The following is a 19724-nucleotide window of genomic DNA, read 5'->3' as shown; positions in this document are numbered from 1 at the left end:
TCCTGGTTGCAAAGTGTTTTTATGGGAAACTGTGGGGTGGTTTGGCACATTGGTGAGTGGTCTGAATATCTACAGCCGGGCCTGTGGTGGGTGGGGTGCTGCACCTGAGAAGCAGAGGGTGGAAACTGGAGTTTGGGAGACTTGAGTTTGGGGTGGGAGAACCCTCATCAGGGAGGCCCAGGTGGAAATGTGGGAGATCAGGAAGGGCTGGTGAGGGCCTCCGCCGGGGCGGCCTGGCCTGCCTTGCGCCCATACCCCAGCTCCGCACCCCCGGTCACGAGCAGCTCAGTCCCCGTGCAGAAGGTGGCTTCAGAGGCCAAGAACACAGCAGCAGCCGCCACCTCAGCTGGCTGGCCCATGCGGCCCAGGGGCTGGGGAGAGACAAGGGGGAAAGGAGAGTCACGAGGAGCCCCCACCTGACCTCCACCCCGACACCACCACGATCCGGCCCCCACTCCTACCTGGGCCAGAGTGCCCTCTAGGATTGTAGCAGTGGGGTCAGGGGTTGAGGCCGCCAGCTCTTCCCACAGAGGGGTCCAGATGTTTCCAGGGGAGATGCTGGGGTGGGGGAGGAGAGGGGGTCAGGGAAGTCCAGTGCACACACTGCCCCTTGGGCTCACTCCCCCAAGAGGCTCTCAACCCCTGTGAGGCTTGCTCACCAGTTGACACGGACGCCATACTGACTCTCATCCAGGGCCAAGGCTTTAGTCATTGCTGTCACTGCCCCCTGCAGAAGACGGGGCGCGGAGAAAGTTCAGACCAGAGGAAAGGAGGCTCCTTCTGCCATCTCCTCCCATCCCTGAAGGAGGGCATGGCAACCCACTCCAGTATTCTAGCCTGGAGGATCCCATGGACAGAGGAGCCTGGTGGGCTATTGTCTACGGGGTCCCAAAGAGTCGGACACGACTGAGCGACCTGGCACACATGCACCCAACCAGGGGGCGTCAAGCAGGGGCATCAGAAGAGGGAAGTCACGCTCTCCCTGCAGGTTGCATCCTGCTGCACTAGGCTCTGTTTCCTGGAAGGCCAGGTGGCCATGCCTCGGGCCATACCTCAGGGCTGAGACACCTGAAGGAAGGGGCAGGGTGTCTCGGAGGTGTACCTTGGTGGCCACGTAGGGAACCGCTTGGGACTGGCCAATCGCCCCGACCAGGCTGGAGATGTTGATGACGTTTCCCCGACTCTTGCGCAGGTGAGGGAGGGCAAGCTGGGGAGACAGAGAGCAGAGTGAGCTGCCCAAGCCCCTGGACCTCCCCCCGCCCCGCTGGAATGCCTCCTGGCCGTCTCCCTAATGTGCTTACTACTGGATCTGGGTGCCTTGTAGGGACAGCAGCCAGTGCTCCAGGGCACCTTCTGTGGTTTGCCCCATGGTCTCTGAATATCAGCCCTTGAGGAGTCTATCTTTGTCTAAAAGGAATTTCTCTTTCTTTCTTTTTCTCTTTCTTTGGCTGCACGGTGCCTTCGTTGCAACAGGCAGGCTTTCTCCAGCTGAGGAGAGTGGGGGCTACTCTCTACTCTCTACAGGGCTTCTCTTGTGGTGCACGGGCTTAGCTGCCCTGAGGCATATGGGATCTTCCTGGACCAGGGTTCAAACGTGTGTCCCCTGCATTAGCAGGCAGATTCTGAACCACTGGACTAGCAGGGAAGTCCTGGAAAGGATCCTTCTGTCTCTTCTACTGCCTGCCTCTCTCTCTCTCTGCCTCTCTCTGTCTCTGCCTCCCCCTTCTGTGTCCCTGACCCCCTCTCTCAGGGTCCCTGTGCCTCTCTCTCTAGCTGTTTGTATATTACTCAAACTCCTGTCCATCACAAGATAGGAAAATGAAAGATAGACCAAGATGGCTGCATATGTTACCAAAAAAAAGGGGCGGGGGGGGGGAATCCCTTTTATACACGAAGGGGAAGATAGTTTCTCTGAGTTTCAGGGAAAATGCTGTGGTCACAACATGACATGGGAGACCTTCATGAAATGAACTCCCTACTCTGCCAACCCTGCAACCCCCTGGCCACCGAGAGGTCCTTAAACTGACTCTCAACTCTCTCTCCCTTTCCTTTTCTCTTCACCCCAGTCTGTCTCTATGCTCTTCAGTCATGCATGACCTTGAGTAAATTCCAATTCTATCCCTCCCCTTGCTTGCCTTGGGCAAGGCCCATTCCTATCGCTAAAGATTGATTAATGGGTACAAGGCGGCTCCCCCCAAGGAATACTCAGAATGGGAAGCTAATCTAGCTCCCTCTCCAGATCACCCCGCCAGCTCTTGCAGACCTCCACTCCCTCACAAAACAGCCTCTGCTCCATCCTCAGAGCTGTATCTTCAGATATACCCCCACGTGTTCCAACCTCAGGGCCTTTGCACTTGCTATTCTCGCTGCCTGGAATGTTTTTCCTGATAGAGCATGTGACTTACTCCTTACTCATTCTATTTAAAACATCATATTTTTTTTTAAAGGATGGCTAGGTGTCCAGCTCTGTAGGGATTTGGCTTATTAATCCCAAGTGGCCATTCACACATACATCTAACACACTGTGACTTTCTTTTTTGGCAGCACCTCAGATCTTAGTTCCCTGACCAGGGATTGAACCCACACCCCTACAGAGGAAGCACGGAGTCTTAACGACTGCACCACCAGGGAAGTCCCTACCATTCTATTTAAAACTGCAACCTGCCTATCCCTGGGTCCCCAGCCACTTAACTCCCTCTTCTCCCCAACCCAGGCAAGGTGAGGCCCGTGGGGGCTGAGCCAGGCTTATTCGCCACCTCATCTCAGCACTGGGCACACAGCTAGTGTTCAATAAATATTTGTCCTGCACTCCTGTGGCCCCTGTCCAACCCTCACATGCACTCTCCACCCCCGCCCCGTCCCCACATACTGGCTCCCCCCCACCCCTCCCCATGTGCTGGCTCCCCCCCACCCCTCCCGCCAAGGTCACCTATGCCTCTGTGTGGCTACATCAAGGACCTGCTAGTTTCTTATCAGCCTGACCTCTGCGCCTCCCTCCCTTGGACAACGCAACCTGAGAGAGCCTGGCTCACTCAAGCAGACACACTGTAGCGTCACCCTGGCCTGACTCCATTTCCCCTAGATGTTGGGGTTCCTGGGTCCGCTTCTTGCCCTCCCTGCTCTGCCATGGGAGGCCCACTTTCCTGGGTTTCCATGGGCACCTCCTAAGTCTCCCTTGGAGCCTCCTTGTGGAGCTCCTGATGCGCCACCTGCAGGCATTTCCATCTCTGTGTCTCAAGGGCAAAACTTAAGTGTTGGATCCTCCCAAACCTGCCCCCATCCCTGACCCCCAGTCTCTGATGCGGGGTCCACTCCCACTCAGCCTCTTAAACCAGACTCTCAGGAGATCTGGGGGGTGGGGCTTCAGGAGACTCCCCCTTGGGTCCTCAACAGACCCATCACCAAGGTGCTCTTAAATCTCTACAATTCCCTTGCTCACTAATTCATTCAACCAACATATCATGAGGACCTACTATGTGCCAGGTAACGGGGTAAAAGCTGGGGATACTGCAGGAAACAAGCCTGGGAGAGATTTCTGCCCTCATGGAGCTCAAGTTGTGTGGGGAGGCAGCCAGAAGCAAATCCAAGTGCACTGTGGAATGTTCTAGAGTGTGTTTGGGCTTCCCAGGTGGCTCAGTGGTAAAGAATCTGCCTGCCAAAGCAGAAGAGTTGGGTTTGATCCCTGGGTTGGGAAGATCCCCTGGAGAAGGAAATGGCAACCTACTCCAGTATTGCCTGGCAAATCCCATGGACAGAGGAGCCTGGTGGGCTACAGTCCATGGGGTTGCAAAGAGTTGGACACAATTTAGCAACTAAACAACAAATAGTGTGACTGGGGACACAGAACCAGAAGGAGAGCAAGATAAGGGAGAATGGGAGTATTGGGCTGGGTGCAGTTTCAAACAGGTGCCCGAAGGAAGGCTTTGGGAAAGCACGTGTATGCGCAGTCATTTCAGTCGTGTCCAACTCTTTGAGACCCCATGGACTGTAAGCCTCCAGTCGAGTCTGTCCATGGGATTCTCCAGGCAAGAATCCTGGAGTGGGTTGCCATTCCTTTCTCCAGGGCATCTTCCTGACTCAGGGATCGAACCTGTGCCCCCTGCAGTGGAAGCACGGAGCTCTAATCACTGGATGGCCAGGGAAATCCCAGATTTGAGCATTTTGAGTCCAGGCATGAACTGTAGGCATCTCTTAGAGAAAACCAGACCAGGCAACAGGAACACAGGGTGCAGAGGCCCTGAGGCAGGATCAGGTGGAGCGTGTTTGGCAATAACGAGGCCACTGTGGAGGGAAGTGAGATCAGAGGAGTGACAGGGGTCAGATTGCAGGAGGCCTTGAAATGCATGTGCGCAAATGCAACTGCCTCCTGATGTCAGTTCCTACCCCACTCTGCCCTCTGATTTCTTCCTCATACAGGAGCCAGAGTGGTCTGTTATTAGTAACGATCTTAGTATTCCTGGGCTAACATCATCGTCCCGGCTGGCACCAGTAGTAAACAGCCTGCCTGCCGATGCAGGAGTCGTAAGAGACACGGATCCAATCCGTGGGTCGGGAAGATGCCCTGGAGGAGGGCCTGGCAACCCACTCCAGGGTTCTTGCCTGGAGAGTCCCCATGGACAGAGGAGCCTGGCGGGCTACAGTCCATAGGGTCACAAAGAGTTGGGCAGGACTGAAGCGACGTGGCATGTACAACACCTTCTTGCTCAAACGCTTTCGTTGCCTCCCTGCTGCTCTTGAGGTGAAGACCGGATGCCTCAGGGATTTCCCTGGTGGTTTAGTGGTTAAATCTCCATGCTTCCAAATGCAGGAGGCACGGATTCTATCCCTGGTCAAGAAACTAAGATCTCACGTACCACTCAGCATGGCTGAAAAATTTAAAAAAAAAAGACCAGATGCCTCGGCAGGGCCCTCCAGGCCCCATGTATGTGCTCCTCAACCCCTTCCTGCACTAACCCCTTCCCTCAGCCTTGGGTCCTCAACAGACCAAGGTACTCTTGAATCTCTACGATTCCCTTGCTCATTAATTCATTCGACCAACATTTCATGAGGACCTACTATGTGCCAGATAATGGGGTAAAAGCTGGGGATACTGCAGGAAACAAGACTGGGAGAGATTTCTGCCCTCATGGAGCTCAAGTTGCATGGGGAGGCAGCCAGAAGCAAATGCAAGTGCGCTGTGGAATGTTCCATAGTGTGTTTGGGCTCCTAATTCTCTCTCAGGCTCTACACAGCCTGTTCCCTTCCAGGAACGTCTGCACCTCTGTGTACCTTCATTAAGGACCCACTGGACTCTTAACAGCCCGACTCCCTCCCCTTCAGACACCAGTCTCCCCCACCTCTCCTTGGGTTAACATCTCTCATCTTTCATTTCCTCCAGGAAGCCTACCATGACTTCCAGAACACACTCACTCATGTAAACTTGTCTCTTGTTTATTTGGTAACACGTGGCTGCCCTGTGACTATAAACTCCACAAGGGCAAACACCACGTGGTTCACCGCCAGCACCTACAAATGCTTGCTCAGTCTTTGATGAGTAAATAGATAAATGAATGGATGGGTCTCTAAGAACCAATCTGGCTCTGAGCACTTACGATGGACACTCCAGTGCTCAAATGCCTTCAGTGAACACCCTCCTGACAAGATTCCCTTTCCTTAACTATATAAATATCCCAACCTCCTCTGGCATTTTCTCTAACCTGGGGAATGGCTAACTTTGCGTCAGAACTCACCAGGGAGGTCAAAGACCCAGAGATTCTGACTCAGGAGGCCTGGGCTGGGGTCCCAAGAATCAATATTTATAGAGCTTGCAAGGAGGCACTTCCCTGGTGGTCCAGTGGCTAAGACTCCAAGCTCCTAATGCAGGGGGCATGGGTTCGATCCCTGGTCAGGGAGCTAGATCCCTCATGCCACGACTAAGACTCAGCACTGCCAAATAAACAGATAAATATTTTAAAAAATAAATAAAGGGCTTGCAAGGGATGCTGGTGGTGATGATGATGATGGTGATGAAGGTAATAATAATGATGGTGGGAGGATGATGGCAATGATGATGAAGATGGTCATGATAATGATGGTAAATGATGGTGACGGTGGTAAGACGATGATGATGGTGAAGGTGGTCATCATGGTGACGATGGCTATGATGAGGTTAATGATGATGATGATGGCGATGGCAGTCATGGGGGTAATGGTTATAATCACAGTGGCGGCAAGGGCAGCAACTTATGCATGTTTCTTTGCAATAGGCACTGGGATAGAGGCAAGAACAAGCAGACAGAAGTCTCTGCCCTCTGAAAAACCAGATGCAATGGGCAGACTTTGGAGCGTGGTGTGAACAAGTCAACTGTTATTAATAATAAGACATTTGGAAACGTCTAGGTGACTTTAAATAGGGCTTGGGCATTAAATGGTATTAAGAAATTACTGTTCATTTTCTTAGGAGATCTAATAGTAATTTGGTCATGTAAAAAAGTCTTAATTTTTAACATGAAGTCAAATTTTTCATTGTTAGTCTTGCTTTCTTTCTTTCTTTCTTTTTTTTTTTTTGCCACCCTAAGCCCCTTGTGGGAGTTTTAGTTCCCTGACCAGGGATTGAACCTGGGCTCTTGTCAGTGAAAGCACTGAGTCCTAACCACTGCACCACCAGGGAATTCCCTAAACGTATTTTTAAATTAAAACAATATTTGGCTTTCCTTTGCCTCTTGGGAGTGGGGGTAACTCTGGGGTTTATGTTTCTCTGTGACTCCCCGAGTATCCCCAGGGAGTGGCCCCCACTTGCCCTGGTGGTAACTTCCATGGTGATACCCTTCATTGGCTCCCTGACAACTACTCCCCAGGCTGAAGACAGTGATTCAAGGGATCGCTTTCCATCCACCCTGCCCTTCAATCTCCACCTAGGCTCTGCTTCTGGGGAAACCCCAGCTAACACAGGTGATGATAAGAATTCTAAAAATCGGAATAAGAAAGTTTCAAGATTAGCTAAGACCATGGTATCAATGTTAGTCTTGCTGTGATTTCGTAAAAGAATGTTCTTTTGATTTTAGGAAATACTCTCCAAAGCACTATGGGTAAAGAGACATCATACGTATACATGCGGGCTCAGTTATGTCTTTGCGACCCCATGGACTGTAGCTCGCCAGGCTCTTCTGTCCATGGAATTCTCCAGGCAAGACTACTGGAGTACCATTTCCTTCAGGGAATCTTCCCAACCCAGAGATAGAACCCAAGTCTCTTGTAGCTCTTGCACTGGCAAATGGATTCTTTAACACTTGCCCCACTGGGAAGCCCTCAAAATAGATTGCAACTTATTCCCAAATACAGAGATAGAAGGATATAGCAAATGTGGTTTAAAAAAAAGTGTTAACGACAGGGAGTCTGGATATACAGGAATTCTCTGTACTATCCGGGAAATATTCTGTAAGTCTTAAGTTATATCAAAATAAAAATAAATGTTCTAATACGTTGGTAGTATTCATGAAATTCTTACTAATGAAATTATATGGTGTCCCGGTAGGGGACGGTAGAAGGCAATGGATACAACAAGCTTAACAAAATGTTTCTAATATAATTGGACTTCCTTGAAGATCAGTGGTTAAAACTTGCTGGTCAGGGAAGTTTCACATGTCACACAATGTGGCCCAAAATCAATAAAATACATTTACCTTGCAAAATATTTATAATTGCTAAAGGCAAATGGACATGGAGAATTTCCTGGTCTGAAAATCCACCTGGGTGGTTTCTGCCCCAGGGCCTTTGCTACTCTTTTGGCAAGCAAAATGTCCTATTTCTCTACTTCCTTCACTTCCATTCAAAGTTCAGCTCAAACATTAACCTTTCCCTTCTACTCCTCCCAGGCTTCATTTGCCCAATATGTGTACCAGAGACCACAGACAGAGGAGCCACAAGAAACAGAAATGGAGCAAGGTTCACAGTAACAATGATACCTTGCAGAGAGTAACCTGGGTGCCAGGCATGTTCTAAGGGTTTTGTGGGTATATATTTAATCATATTCAATTCTCAGGACAACCCTGTGAATTAGCTAATGCTATTTAGCTTCCTACTACAGATGAGAAAACCTAGATGCAGAGACCGAGTAACTTGCCCAACGTTACAAGCAAGAAGCGACAGCGAACCCCGAGCAGGCAGACTCCAGGTCACAGGTGAGTCAGGAGAAGGAGACCCAGGAGGGAGAGAGCTCGGGATTGGGAGAGCCAGGCCGCATCTGGCAGACTGTTGCTCTCCCGGTGGGCCCAGCTGGCCAAATTTCCAGGAGAAACCAGAAAACCAGTTATTTCTGAGAAATTTCTCCCTCTCCCTTTTTTAAATGCTGATAGCTAAGGAGGGAGGGAGAGAAAGAAAAAAAACATATATATATATATATATAGGGCTTCTCTGGTGGGGCTCAGTGGTAAAGAATCCACCTGCCAGTGCAGAAGACACAGGTTCAGTCCCTGGTCCGGGAAGATCCCTCATGCTGTGGAGCAATTAAGCCTTCATGCTGCAACTGCAGAAGCCCGAGGAACCTAGAGCCCGAGCTCAGCACCAGGAGAAGCCACTGCAGTGAGAGGCCCCGCTCACAACCACTACAGGGTAGTCCCCAATCTCCACCACTAAAGAAAAGCCTGAGCACAGCCAAAAAAATTTAATTAAATTAAAATATATATATATATATGCATACACATATCCTTTATGGGCTGTGATTTATGGCTGTCTTACTGTACAGAGGTACTAATCTTCCTCTTATTATTATTATTATTATGCCATGCCCCACAGCTTTCAGGGTCTTAGTTCCCAGACCAAGGATTAACCCCACACCCTCAACAATGAAATCACAGAGTCCTAACCACTGGACCGTCTGGGAACTCTGGCTGTGCTTAGTCACTCAGTCATGTCCGACTCTCTGTGACCCCATGGACTGTAGCCTGCCACGCTCCTCTGGCCATGGGGATTCTTCAGGCAAGAATACTGGAGTGGGTTGCCATGCAGGGAATCTTTCCAACCCAGGAATCAAACTCAGGTCTCCTGCGTTGCAGGCAGTTTCTTTACTGGTCTGAACTACCAGGGAAGCCCAAGAATACTGGGGTGGGTAGCCTATCCCTTCTCCAGGGGATCTTCCCGACCCAGGAATCAAACCAGTGTCTCCTGCATTTCAGGTGGATTCTTCACCAGCTGAGCTAGGCACCAGTCTTAAAAGCTGAACAGAAATTGGGGACAGGAGCCAAGGCTGACTGGTTGAGCAACAGATTATCCAGTTTCCCCGGGGCTATTTCACCTGTATCTCCGACAGGATCTGGGGAGCACCTGAGCATCCCCACACAGGTGACCCCTGGCCCATGGAGCGGGCCTGTGCCCTCTGACTATTTTGTGTATTTTTTTAAAATATTTACTTATTTGGCTGTGCCGGGTCTTAGTTGCGTCACGCGGGATATTTTTTAGTTGGGGCCTGTGGGATCTAGTTCCTTGATGAAGGATGAGATGTGGGCCACCTATATTGGAGGTGTGGAGTCTTAGCCCCTGGACCACCAGGGAAGTTCCAGTTTATAGGTTTTTTTTTTGTTTTTTTTTTTCCTGAGCTCCTTTAGCCTTGGGCTAGCGGGCTCCAAACTGATGTCTTCAAGCCCTAGATGCAGGGCTCCCACGTGGGCATCTGGTTAGCATTTCTCATCCAACAGTCCCCCAGGCCGTGTACTTCTCCCCCGGCTTTCCCAGGGCAGTGGATGGCCACACACTTCTGCCAGTTGCTGGGGATGGGGTGAGGGAAACGAATGAATCAGAAACAAACTTCACCGCCCCTTTCTTTGGCAAATCTGCCCCCACATCTAGTCTACTATAAGGAAATCTTTACAAGTCCACCATGATACTGCATACAGAATTGGACCGTTTCTCACCAAATCTACCAGACTGGTGGCCTCCAACATCACCTCCTCGGGCCTGAACCACCCCCTCATCACCTGCTCACTGGCTTCAAGGCCTCTGCCCTCGCACCCCACTCTGTTCCCCACGCGGCTGCCAGATGGCACAATATCCCACTTACAGCAGTCCGAGTTCCTCTGCCCTGAACACTCTATGGCTCCTGGCTCAGTTCAGTTCAGTCACTCAGTTGTGTCCGACTCTTTGCCACCCCATGGGCTACAGCACGCCACGCTTCCCTGTCCATCACCAACTCCTGGAGCTTGCTCAAACTCCTTTCCATCGAGTCAGTGATGTCATCCTACCATCTCATCCTCTGCCATCCCCTTCTCCTGCCTTCAATCTTTCCCAGCATCAGGGTCTTTTCCAGTGAGTCAGTTCTTTGCGTCAGGTGGCCAAAGTACTGGAGCTTCAGCTTCAGCATCAGTACTTCCGGTGACTATTCAGGATTGATTTCCTTTAGGACTGACTGGTTTGATCTCCTTGCAGTCCAAGGGACTCTCAAAAGTCTTCTCCAACACCACAGTTCAAAAGCATCAATTCTTTGGTGCTCAGCGTTCTTTATGGTCCAACTATCACATCCATACATGACTACTGAAAAAATCATAGCTTTGACTATATGGACCTATGACAGCAAAGCAATGTCTCTGCTTTTAAATATGCTGTCTAGGTTGGTCACAGCTTTTCTTCCAAGGAGCAAGCATCTTTTAATTTCATGGCTGCAGTCACCATCTGCAATGATTTTGGAGCCCAAGAAAATAAATGGCTCCTGGCTCGGTCAGTGTCAAAGCCAAGTCCCCTCTGTGGTTTCCCAAGCCCCAGCATGATCTGCGGTCAACTTCTGTCCTCTCCCTGCTTCGCCTGTGTCGTCCAACTCTCTTCTCACTGTAGATTCCCACCCCGGGGCCTTTGCACTGGCTGTTCCTCTGCTAGATTGCAATTGCTCACACACCTCCTTGGGGGCTTGACTCAAATGTCACCTCTTAGAGAAGCCTTCTGACTACCTACCCTGTCTAAAAGAGCACACAGATACACACGCACGAACAAAAAAACGAACAAAAACCTTATCTGGTAAAGATTATACTGAATTGTTTACAGGTGAAATACGATATCTGAGATTTACTTCCCTAGTGGTTCAGATGGTAAAGAATCTGCCTGTAATGCAAGAGATCTGAGTTCCGTCCTTGGGTTGGGAAGATTCCCTGGAAAAGGAAGTGGCAATCCAATATTCCTGCCTGGAGAATTCTATAGCCAAAGGAGCCTGGCGGGGCTACAGTCCATAGGGTTGCGAAGAGTCGGACACAACTGAGCCACTAACATTTTGACTTTTCACTCCAGAAAAGATAAAAGAAATAAGTGAGGCGTCGACAAGAAGCAAGAATGGTAGAATGCTGACTGTTAGCGCTGGGTGATGGGTATGTGGGTTCAGTAATATTAATACGATTCTCTCTGTTTCCATGTGTGCTTGTAAAATGCCACAAGAAAAAGTTTTATAACATAGCATTTACATTTGCCCATACTTCTTGATCCCCTCACCTCCCTTCACTTTTTGGCACAGCACTTATCACTCCCTGACATTATATCGTATTTCCTGGCTTACTGTCTGTCTCCCCCATGAGAATGTTGGCTCCCCAGGGTCACAGCTGTTTGTCTGTTTCGTTCCCTGCTGCACGGCCAGTGCTTAGCGTGTGTCTGGTGCTAAATAAATGTTTGTTGAGTGAGTGAATACAGAAGTATTATGATGGGGAATTTTCCGGTGGTCCAGTGGTTAGGACTCCAAGTTTCCACGGCAGGGGCATGGGTTCAATCTCTGGTTGGGAAAATAAGATCCTGCAAGCTGCTAAGTAGCTCCCCCCCCAAATGTATTACGATCAAAAATAGATGTAATAAATAAAAATAAATAAATTAAATTTTATTTATTTTATTTACTAATGATGGGGCTCCCTTGGAAGTCCAGTGGTTCACCTTCCAATGCAGGGGGTGAGGGTTTGACCTCGGTCAGAGAGCTAAGATCCCACATGCCTATGTTTGGCAAAAAAAAAACAAACATAAAGCAGAAGCAATACTGCACCAAATTCAATGAAGACTTTTTAAATGGTCTACATCAAAAAAAAAAAAGAAAAGCCTTAGCAAAACAGAGAGTAAACTATAATCTTAAAAAATACTTTGATGAAAATAAGCTGTTATCATAGAGAATGAACATATAGGTGTGAAAGTGAAAGTCGCTGAGTCACGTCCGACTCTTTGCAACCCCGTGGACTCTACAGTCCATGGGATTCTCCAGGCCAGAATACTGGAGTGGGTAGCCTTTCTCTTCTCCAGGGGATCTTCCCAACCCAGGAATCGAAGCGGGGTCTCTTGAATTGCAGGTGGATTCTGTCCCAGCTGAGCTACCAGGGAAGCCCCATATAGGCGTAGATGCCACATTAGCAGGGATGATTGGGAAGGGCCTTTCTGAAGATGTGGTATTTGAACTGAGATGGCAAATAGGAGGCGGTTATAGCAAACTTCAGAGTAAAGGCATACAGGTAGAGGGGGGATGCTCTTTCCTCCTAATAGCTATTCGTTGGATGGCAAAGCTGTATCTGTCTATTACTGACTCTTTGTCCCAACCCCTCCCTCCATATCCTTAACATCCCTCACCACACCATGCTGGAAGGTTCTGGAAGGTTCCTAAGAAGATGGGGCTATGTAGCCAACATGGGTAGCTTTGCTGGATATCGGGATCTGCGGGCATTTCTTTTCTACGAAGAATGGAGCCCTTCCGGAATAAGATCAAAGCAAGGCACAGAAAACATTTGGCTCTTAGGCAAAATGGGTCTGACAAGCTCAGAGTCAGGAGGTCACCCAGGCCTGGTGGCGAGGACCCCAGCCTCACCTTGGTCAGGGTGTACGTCCCCAGCAGGTTCAGCTCCAGCAGCTGGCGAAACCCCTGGGCAGAGGTCTCCTCAGGCCACTGTGGGGGTGGATCTAAGGGTCAGGTGAGAGAGAGACGAGAGGATGAGGGCACCGTGAAGACAGGAGAACAGGAAAGAGAAACAGGCATGGGGGGCGGAGGGCTGGTGGTGGGGGCAGAGCGTGGTGGGTGGCAGACGAGAGGGTCAGGGGTCCTGAAGAGGAAAGGGGGCTGCATGATGGTTACTAAAAAAAGAGGCAGTCCAGCTGGGTGAAGAAGATGGAGTTTAGGATTTCCCTGGTGGGCCGGTAGCTGAGAATCCACCTGCCAGTGCAGAGGACATGGGTTCGATCCCTGGCCCAGGAAGATTCCACATGCCCTGGGGCAACCAAGCCCACGGGCTGCAGCTAATGAGCCCAGGCTGCAACTGCTGAAGGCCCTGTGCCTAGAGCCTGTGCTTCACAAGAGAAGCCACCACCTCACGAGTTGCGAGCCCCTCACCTAGAGAATAGCCCCCTGCTTTCTGAAGAAGGAGAAGGAAATGGCAACTCACTCCAGTACTCTTGCCTGGAGAATCCCATGGAAGGAGAAGCCTGGTAGGCTACAGTCCATGGGGTTGCAAAGAGTCGGACATGACTGAGCGACTTCACTTTCACTTTCTGAAACTCGAGAAAGCCCTTGCGCAGCAACAAAGACACAGAACTGCCAACAAAAAATAATAAAAAAATTTAAGATGTGGTTTATATGTACAAATGGAATATTACTCAGCCTTAAAAAAGGAAATGCTGCCATTTGCAGCAACCTAGAGAATATCATGCTTAGTGAAATAAGTCAGATGGAGACAGACAAATGCCATATGACATCACTTGTATGTGGAATCTAACAAATAATATAAATACATGTATTAATATATGCAAAATGGAAACAGACTCAGATATAGAAAACAAACTTGTGGTTACCAAAGGGGTGAAGGAAGGAAGGAGGGACAAATTAGGAGTATACAAGATGAAAAAACAAAAACAGAAGACTAGTGGTATGCAAACTCCTCTATATACAAACTACTATGTATAAAATAGATAAGCAAGACTATACTTTCAGGGATCATTTCTACACATGTACCCCAATGTTCATCGCAGCACTGTTTATAATAGCCAGGACATGGAAACAACCTAGATGTCCATCAGCAGATGAATGGATAAGAAAGCTGTGGTACATATACACAATGGAGTATTACTCAGCTGTTAAAAAGAATACATTCGAATCAGTTCTGATGAGATGGATGAAACTGGAGCCGATTATACAGAGTGAAGTAAGCCAGAAAGAAAAACACCAATACAGTATACTAACACATATATATGGAATTTAGAAAGATGGCAATGATGACCCTGTATGCAGGACAGCAAAAAAGACACAGATGGGTATAGCAGACTTTTGGACTGAGTGGGAGAGGGAGAGGGTGAGATGATTTGGGAGAATGACATTGAAACATGTATAATATCATGTAAGAATCGAATTGCCAGTCTATGTCCGATGCAGGATATGGCACGCTTGGGGCTGGTACGCGGGGATGACCCAGAGAGATGTTGTGGGGAGGGGGGTTCATGTTTGGGAACGCATGTACACCCATGGTGGATTCATGTCAATGTATGCCAAAACCAATACAGAATTGTAAAATAAAAAAAAATAAATTATATTAAAAAAAAATAGATAAGCAACAAGGATATACTCTATAGTACAGGGAATTATAGCCATTCTCTTGAAATAACTCACGATGGAACATAGTCTGTAAAAACATTGAATCACTATGCTACAAACCTAATACTGTAAATCAACTATACATCAATTAAAAAATTTAAAAGAAGCAACAAAAGAGAAAAAAAAAAAGCCTTGAAAGCAGTCACAGGGCCAGAAAACCTGGGTTCAAACCTCAACCCTGCCATTTCTTAGCTGTGTGACCTTAGGTAAGTCACTTTGCTTCTCTGTGCCTGTTCGCTCATGCGCAAAATGAGGATAACACCTTGTTCTCGAGCTCAGAAAATTCACAAGTCAATATTTTTGGCTGACACCTAGTACAATAAATGTGTTTGTTAAGTAAACAGAACTGGGTAGATAGTAGAGGGACAGAAAAAAATCAACATTCAGAAGAAAAGAGGCAGGAAATATAGGCACAAGAACAGGAAAAAAAAAAAAAAGGAAAAATGGACCCCAAACCTTCCAAAGGCTTTAGGAGTCAAAGTGGATGAAGAGGGTCTTCCCTGGAGGTCCAGTGACTAAAGATTCCACGCTCCCAATGCTAGGGCCCGATCCCTGGTCAGGGAACTGGATCCCACGTGTGGCAGCTAAGACCTAGCACAGCCAAATAAATAAATATATTATAAAAGTGGATGAAAGGAAAGAGAGATGGGAAACAAGATGATGGACAATTAAGGAAATGTTGGGTATTCCTCCCAGAGACCCAGGGCTTATGGCTTTGTTTCTTTCAGAAAACAGTTCAGCTTCAGAGAATCTATTCCAGATCCTACATCCAAAACCACCCCTGCCATTCTCTAAGCCCTCAATCAGCTTTATTTTTCTTCATGGCCATTATCACTATGGGACATGCTAATATATACAACCAATTCTCATTCTTCGAGGCAATTATAGTCCACAAAGTCACAGCAAACACTGAAGTAGTGAATAGTGACCCCACTGCTCCTAAGGGGAAATATGTATATATAATATTACATTATAACATATATATACTATGGACTGAATACTTGTGTCCTCCCCCAGATTTCATACAGTCAACTCTTAACTTCAGGATTTCCCTGGTGGCTCGGTGGTAAAGAATCCACCTGCCAATGCAGGAGACATGGGTTTGATCCCTGATCCGGGAAGATCCCACATGTAGTAGAGCAACTAAGCCCCACCACTGAGCCTGTGCTCTAGAGCCTGGGAGCCACAACTACTGAGGCCCACTCGCTCTAGAGCCTGTGCTCCACAACAAGAGAAGGCACCACAATGAGAAGCTTGAGCACTGCACCTAGAAAGTAGCCCCCAGTCTCTGAAACTAGAGAAAAATCCTTCCATCAACAAAGACCCAGCACAGCCAATATATATATATAAACTGTTATAAGAAAAAAACCCTAACTTTCAATAAGATGGTATTTGGAGGTGGGGGTCTGTGGGAGTTAAGTCATGAGGATGGAGCCCTCTTGAATGGGATTAGTGTCCTCATAAAAAAGACCCCAGTGAGGTCCTTCGTTCCTTCCACCTTGAGCAGGGCCTCACAAGACACCAAATCTGCCTCTGACTTGATCTTGGACTTCCCAGCTTCCAGAAATAAATGTTCATTGTTTAAGTCACTGAGTCCATGGTATTTCTATTATAGCAGCATGAGCAGACTAAGACAGGACATATATGTGTTATGTGTATAATGAATAGCGTGCTCCTGCTCAGTCGCATCAGTGATGTCCAACTCTTTGGGATCCCAGGGACTGTAGCCCACCAGCTCCTCTGCCCATGGGATTCTCCAGGCAAGAACACTGGAGTGGGTTGCCATGCCTTCCTTCAGGGGATCCTCCGGACCCAAGATTGAACCTGAGTCTCTTGAGTCTCCTGCACTGCATTACAGCTGAGCCACAGGGGAAGACCATATATACACATATGTATATGTTTACAACTATATGTTTCTCTAACATAGATTATAATCTTAAATCCTAAAAATGATGCGCACTGGTGGACTCATTTATTTTGCAAATAAAGCAGTGGAGATTCCGGAGTGTAGCTGACTTGCCTGAGGCTGCCCCACTCCAGGTACCAGAGTTAGGCTTCAAGCCTGTCCAACTAGCCCCAGGGAGGCCTACAAGACACTGCCCTCTTCTGTCTCCACCTCTGGGCATCTCTTTGTTTGAAAGCTGAACTCAGAGGGCAGAGTATCACTTTGTTTGACCTTAGCTGGGAACATGTGCTGCTGGTGACTCAAACTTTTGCTGCTCTGAACTTGTCCACAAATACCCAGAAAGCACAGTGAGATTCTGAGGTTACAACCCACACCCCCACCAAGTAGGTGAGTTCACAAATACAAAATCTGTGAATAAATAAGTATTAACTATATCTGCCTTTTCTTGTCTATTTCCTTACTTTACAATGTGAATCCCAGGAGGACAGGAAGTGAAAGTCGCTCAGTCGTGTCTGACTGTGACCCCATGGACTATACAGTCCATGGAATTCTCCAGGCCAGAATACTGGAGTGGGTACCCTTTCCCTTCTCCAGGGGAATCTTCCCAACACAGGGATCAAACTCAGGTCTCTTGCATTGCAGGCAGATTCTTTACCAACTGAGCTATGAAGACAAGAAAGCTTGGTGGATTTTGCTCACTGCTAAATCTCCAGGCCCTAGGACAGAAGATGGAGTATAGTAGATGCTCAATAAATATCTGCCAAATGGATCAAGCACACGGAGAGAAAGGAGGAGTATATCTTTAAATCCTTACAAGAGGAGAGTGCAGCCCAGAAAGAATAAGTCAATTGCTCAACGTTGCCCAGCCAAGAAGAAAGGCTTCTTTCTACCACAGTGTGTGATCCCAGTCCAATCAGTTCGCCTCTCTGAGTCTGTTTAGCAATGTGAGGCATTGTTATAAAGGGTAGTCATTAAGTGGATGGCAGTTTCTCTTCAAAGCTTCCACACCAAGCCCTATAAATCATGTGTGGAGAATACATCTTTCCAGTATTGGAAAAGGAGAAGGGCCATCAGCCTTGCTTCCTAGATAAGAAACAGGCTACAAGATGGAAGTTATTCATCCAAGACAGTTCCCATAATTATGAGGCTGAGCAGTTACACTGTTCGGCATGACCCTATAATGATGATGAGAATGGTCATTTTCATTTTAGAAATGTAGAAACGGATGCAGAAAGGGCTAAGGGCACAGGCCGGGGAGCACACAGCAGGGGTAAAGCCAGGCTTGGGGTGAGAAGCCAGGAGGTGGGTTGACACCAGTGGGGAACAGCCCTCAGGCCTCACGACTCACGGTAGCCAGCATTGTTGACTATGCAATCCAGGCGGCCGAATCGGCGGATGGTCTCAGAAACGAGGGTCTGGGGAGAGAGAGGTCTTGTGAGTGAGTGGTGCTGGCATCAGGTCTTATAGAGCCAGGGGTCCCAAAGGCGAGGTGGGGACAGGAGTCACAGCTGAGGGGCCGGAGCCCAGCGGGCTGGTGACATTCACACTGCAGTCACTACCCTAGAGACCCGGGACTGGAGACAGATGTCAGAGATACTGACTAGACGGAAGGAATGGAAAGTGAGGAAGGAGAAAAGAATCCTGCAGAACGAGACCCCCTGTGAGGAATGTATTTGTCCCAATCCACGTGACAGGTGTGACAGAGCCTTGAAAGAGTGGGAGGTAAAAGCAAATCCTCCCAGGAGACACAAGACCTGGGCAGTACAGTTAGGGAAAGCCTTGAAGTGATACTGAGCCGAACGGGGAAAGGCAGAGGGAACGGCGTGTGCAAAAGCCTTCGGGGCGGCCAGGGAAGGGGGTTGGTGGGGAGAGAGAACCAACTGGACATGGCGGGTAGTAGAGACAGAAAATACGCTCACCCTCACATCTTCCTCCCGAGTCACGTCACAGAGCAGAAAGACAGTGCCAGGAAGCTCTCGCTCCACCGCCCTGCCCCTGGCCTCTGCAGGAAGAGAAGGGCTGGGGGGTCTGGACTTCAGAGTCTGAGGGAGGAGGGGGCTGGGAGGCCGGATCCTGGGTCTGAGGGAGGAGGGAGCCAGGGGTTTGGACTCCTGGGTCTACCAGAGGAGGGGTCTGGGGGCCTGGACTCCTCCTGGAGGGTTGGGGATGAGGACTGAGGGACCCTCACTCACCATCTTTGTCACAGATAACCACCTGGGCACCGCTTTCCACTGAGAATAGGAAAGAAGAGGTTACCCCAGCAAAGACCTTGGCGAAGGCCTCTGCTGCCCTCTAATGGCCACTTACAGCAGGTTGGGCCCGTCTCCCACTCTGCTCCCCTCGTGACCCCAAAGTCTCATGATGACTCCCTAGGACAGAGGGCAGAAGTTTTGACAGATACTCTTCTGGGTTATTCTAGGTGTCTGCTGGGGCTCCTGAGCCTGCCTTCCTGGGTTCCAGAGTAAACCCGAAATCTGCAAGAGACATCGTCCCCCAAACTGCCTATTTTGCAGAGACAGCTGAGACCACAGAAACGGCGTTTGGAAATCTGCCAAAATCTCAGGCCCTAGGCAACCACTGCTTACCTTTTTGTTCACTTTGCAAACCGGATCTTGTAAGATAAGAATCTAGACTCCAGTATAGGACCTACTTTTTCATTAATTAGACCTCGGAGGTCCCTCCTCTCCCAGACTCCCAATATTTAGAGCCAGCCAGATTCCACTCACCGAAAGCTCGAACGATCCCGGCTCCTATGCCGCGACCGCCGCCGGTCACGATGACTACCTTCCCAGCATAGCGCGTTTCCATTGCCATTCTGCCAGACACCACCTCTCCTCTGTCACTCACTCCAGGCTTCTATCCACCTCCAAAGTCGGGTGAGGTAGTGGAGTCAAATCGTAAACAGGGGCCGGATCCTGGAAGCCCGGCCCTGAGGGTGGGGGTGGGGGGCGTTGCCAGGAAAGCCAGAAGCCTGGAAGCCTGGTCCCTCCCTCAGATCCAAGAGTCTGGATGCCCAGACCGTCTTCCCTCAAATTCAGGATTCCTGACATCCGGCCGCCCTCTGCCCTCGGACCTAAATGTCCAGGTCCCTCATCTTCCTTCAGACGCAAGAATCCAGGTCCCCATCCCCCTCTTCCCTCAGACCCAGTACTCCGGACCGAGATTTCCTCCTTCCTCAGACCTACAAGTCCAAGGTCCCGGTCCCCTCCTCCTTTGCGACCCAGAAATCCACGACCCAGCTCTACCCCCACTCAGAGA

The 19724-nt window shown here is 49.1% G+C and overlaps 1 protein-coding gene across 2 annotated transcripts; it reads right to left on the bottom strand.

The window, feature by feature from the left end:
* Positions 1-2: 2 nt before the first annotated feature.
* Positions 3-19717, bottom strand: HSD17B14 (hydroxysteroid 17-beta dehydrogenase 14). 2 transcript variants are annotated; one of them, XM_040252346.1, is made up of 10 exons: positions 19652-19717; positions 19193-19330; positions 18659-18697; positions 18386-18468; positions 17815-17881; positions 12788-12879; positions 1103-1207; positions 660-727; positions 462-558; positions 3-371 (listed from the first exon to the last, which is right to left on the bottom strand). In XM_040252346.1, exons 2-10 carry the CDS (start codon positions 19278-19280, stop codon positions 198-200), a joined length of 813 nt encoding a protein of 270 aa, XP_040108280.1. In that variant the 5' UTR covers positions 19281-19330; positions 19652-19717; the 3' UTR covers positions 3-197. The 2 variants fall into 2 exon arrangements, with proteins under 2 accessions (XP_040108280.1, XP_040108279.1); XM_040252345.1 differs by lacking the exon at positions 19652-19717 and having other exon boundaries at positions 19193-19649.
* Positions 19718-19724: the final 7 nt, after the last annotated feature.

Source organism: Oryx dammah, unplaced genomic scaffold, assembly GCF_014754425.2.
Source record: "Oryx dammah isolate SB20612 unplaced genomic scaffold, SCBI_Odam_1.1 HiC_scaffold_13, whole genome shotgun sequence".
NCBI lineage: Eukaryota > Metazoa > Chordata > Mammalia > Artiodactyla > Bovidae > Oryx > Oryx dammah.
The sequence above is the reverse complement of the archived record's forward strand: the minus strand, read 5'-3'. Positions and strand labels throughout refer to the sequence as shown.

Coding starts and splice junctions, on each gene's coding strand:
- HSD17B14 (XM_040252346.1), bottom strand. CDS start 19,280: ATGGCAATGGAAACGCGCTATGCTGGGAAGGTAGTCATCGTGACCGGC. Junction 17,882..18,385: donor CTCGGGAGGAAGATGTGAGG/GTGAGCGTATTT, acceptor CTCTCTCCCCAG/ACCCTCGTTTCTGAGACCAT. Junction 372..461: donor TAGAGGGCACTCTGGCCCAG/GTAGGAGTGGGG, acceptor GTCTCTCCCCAG/CCCCTGGGCCGCATGGGCCA.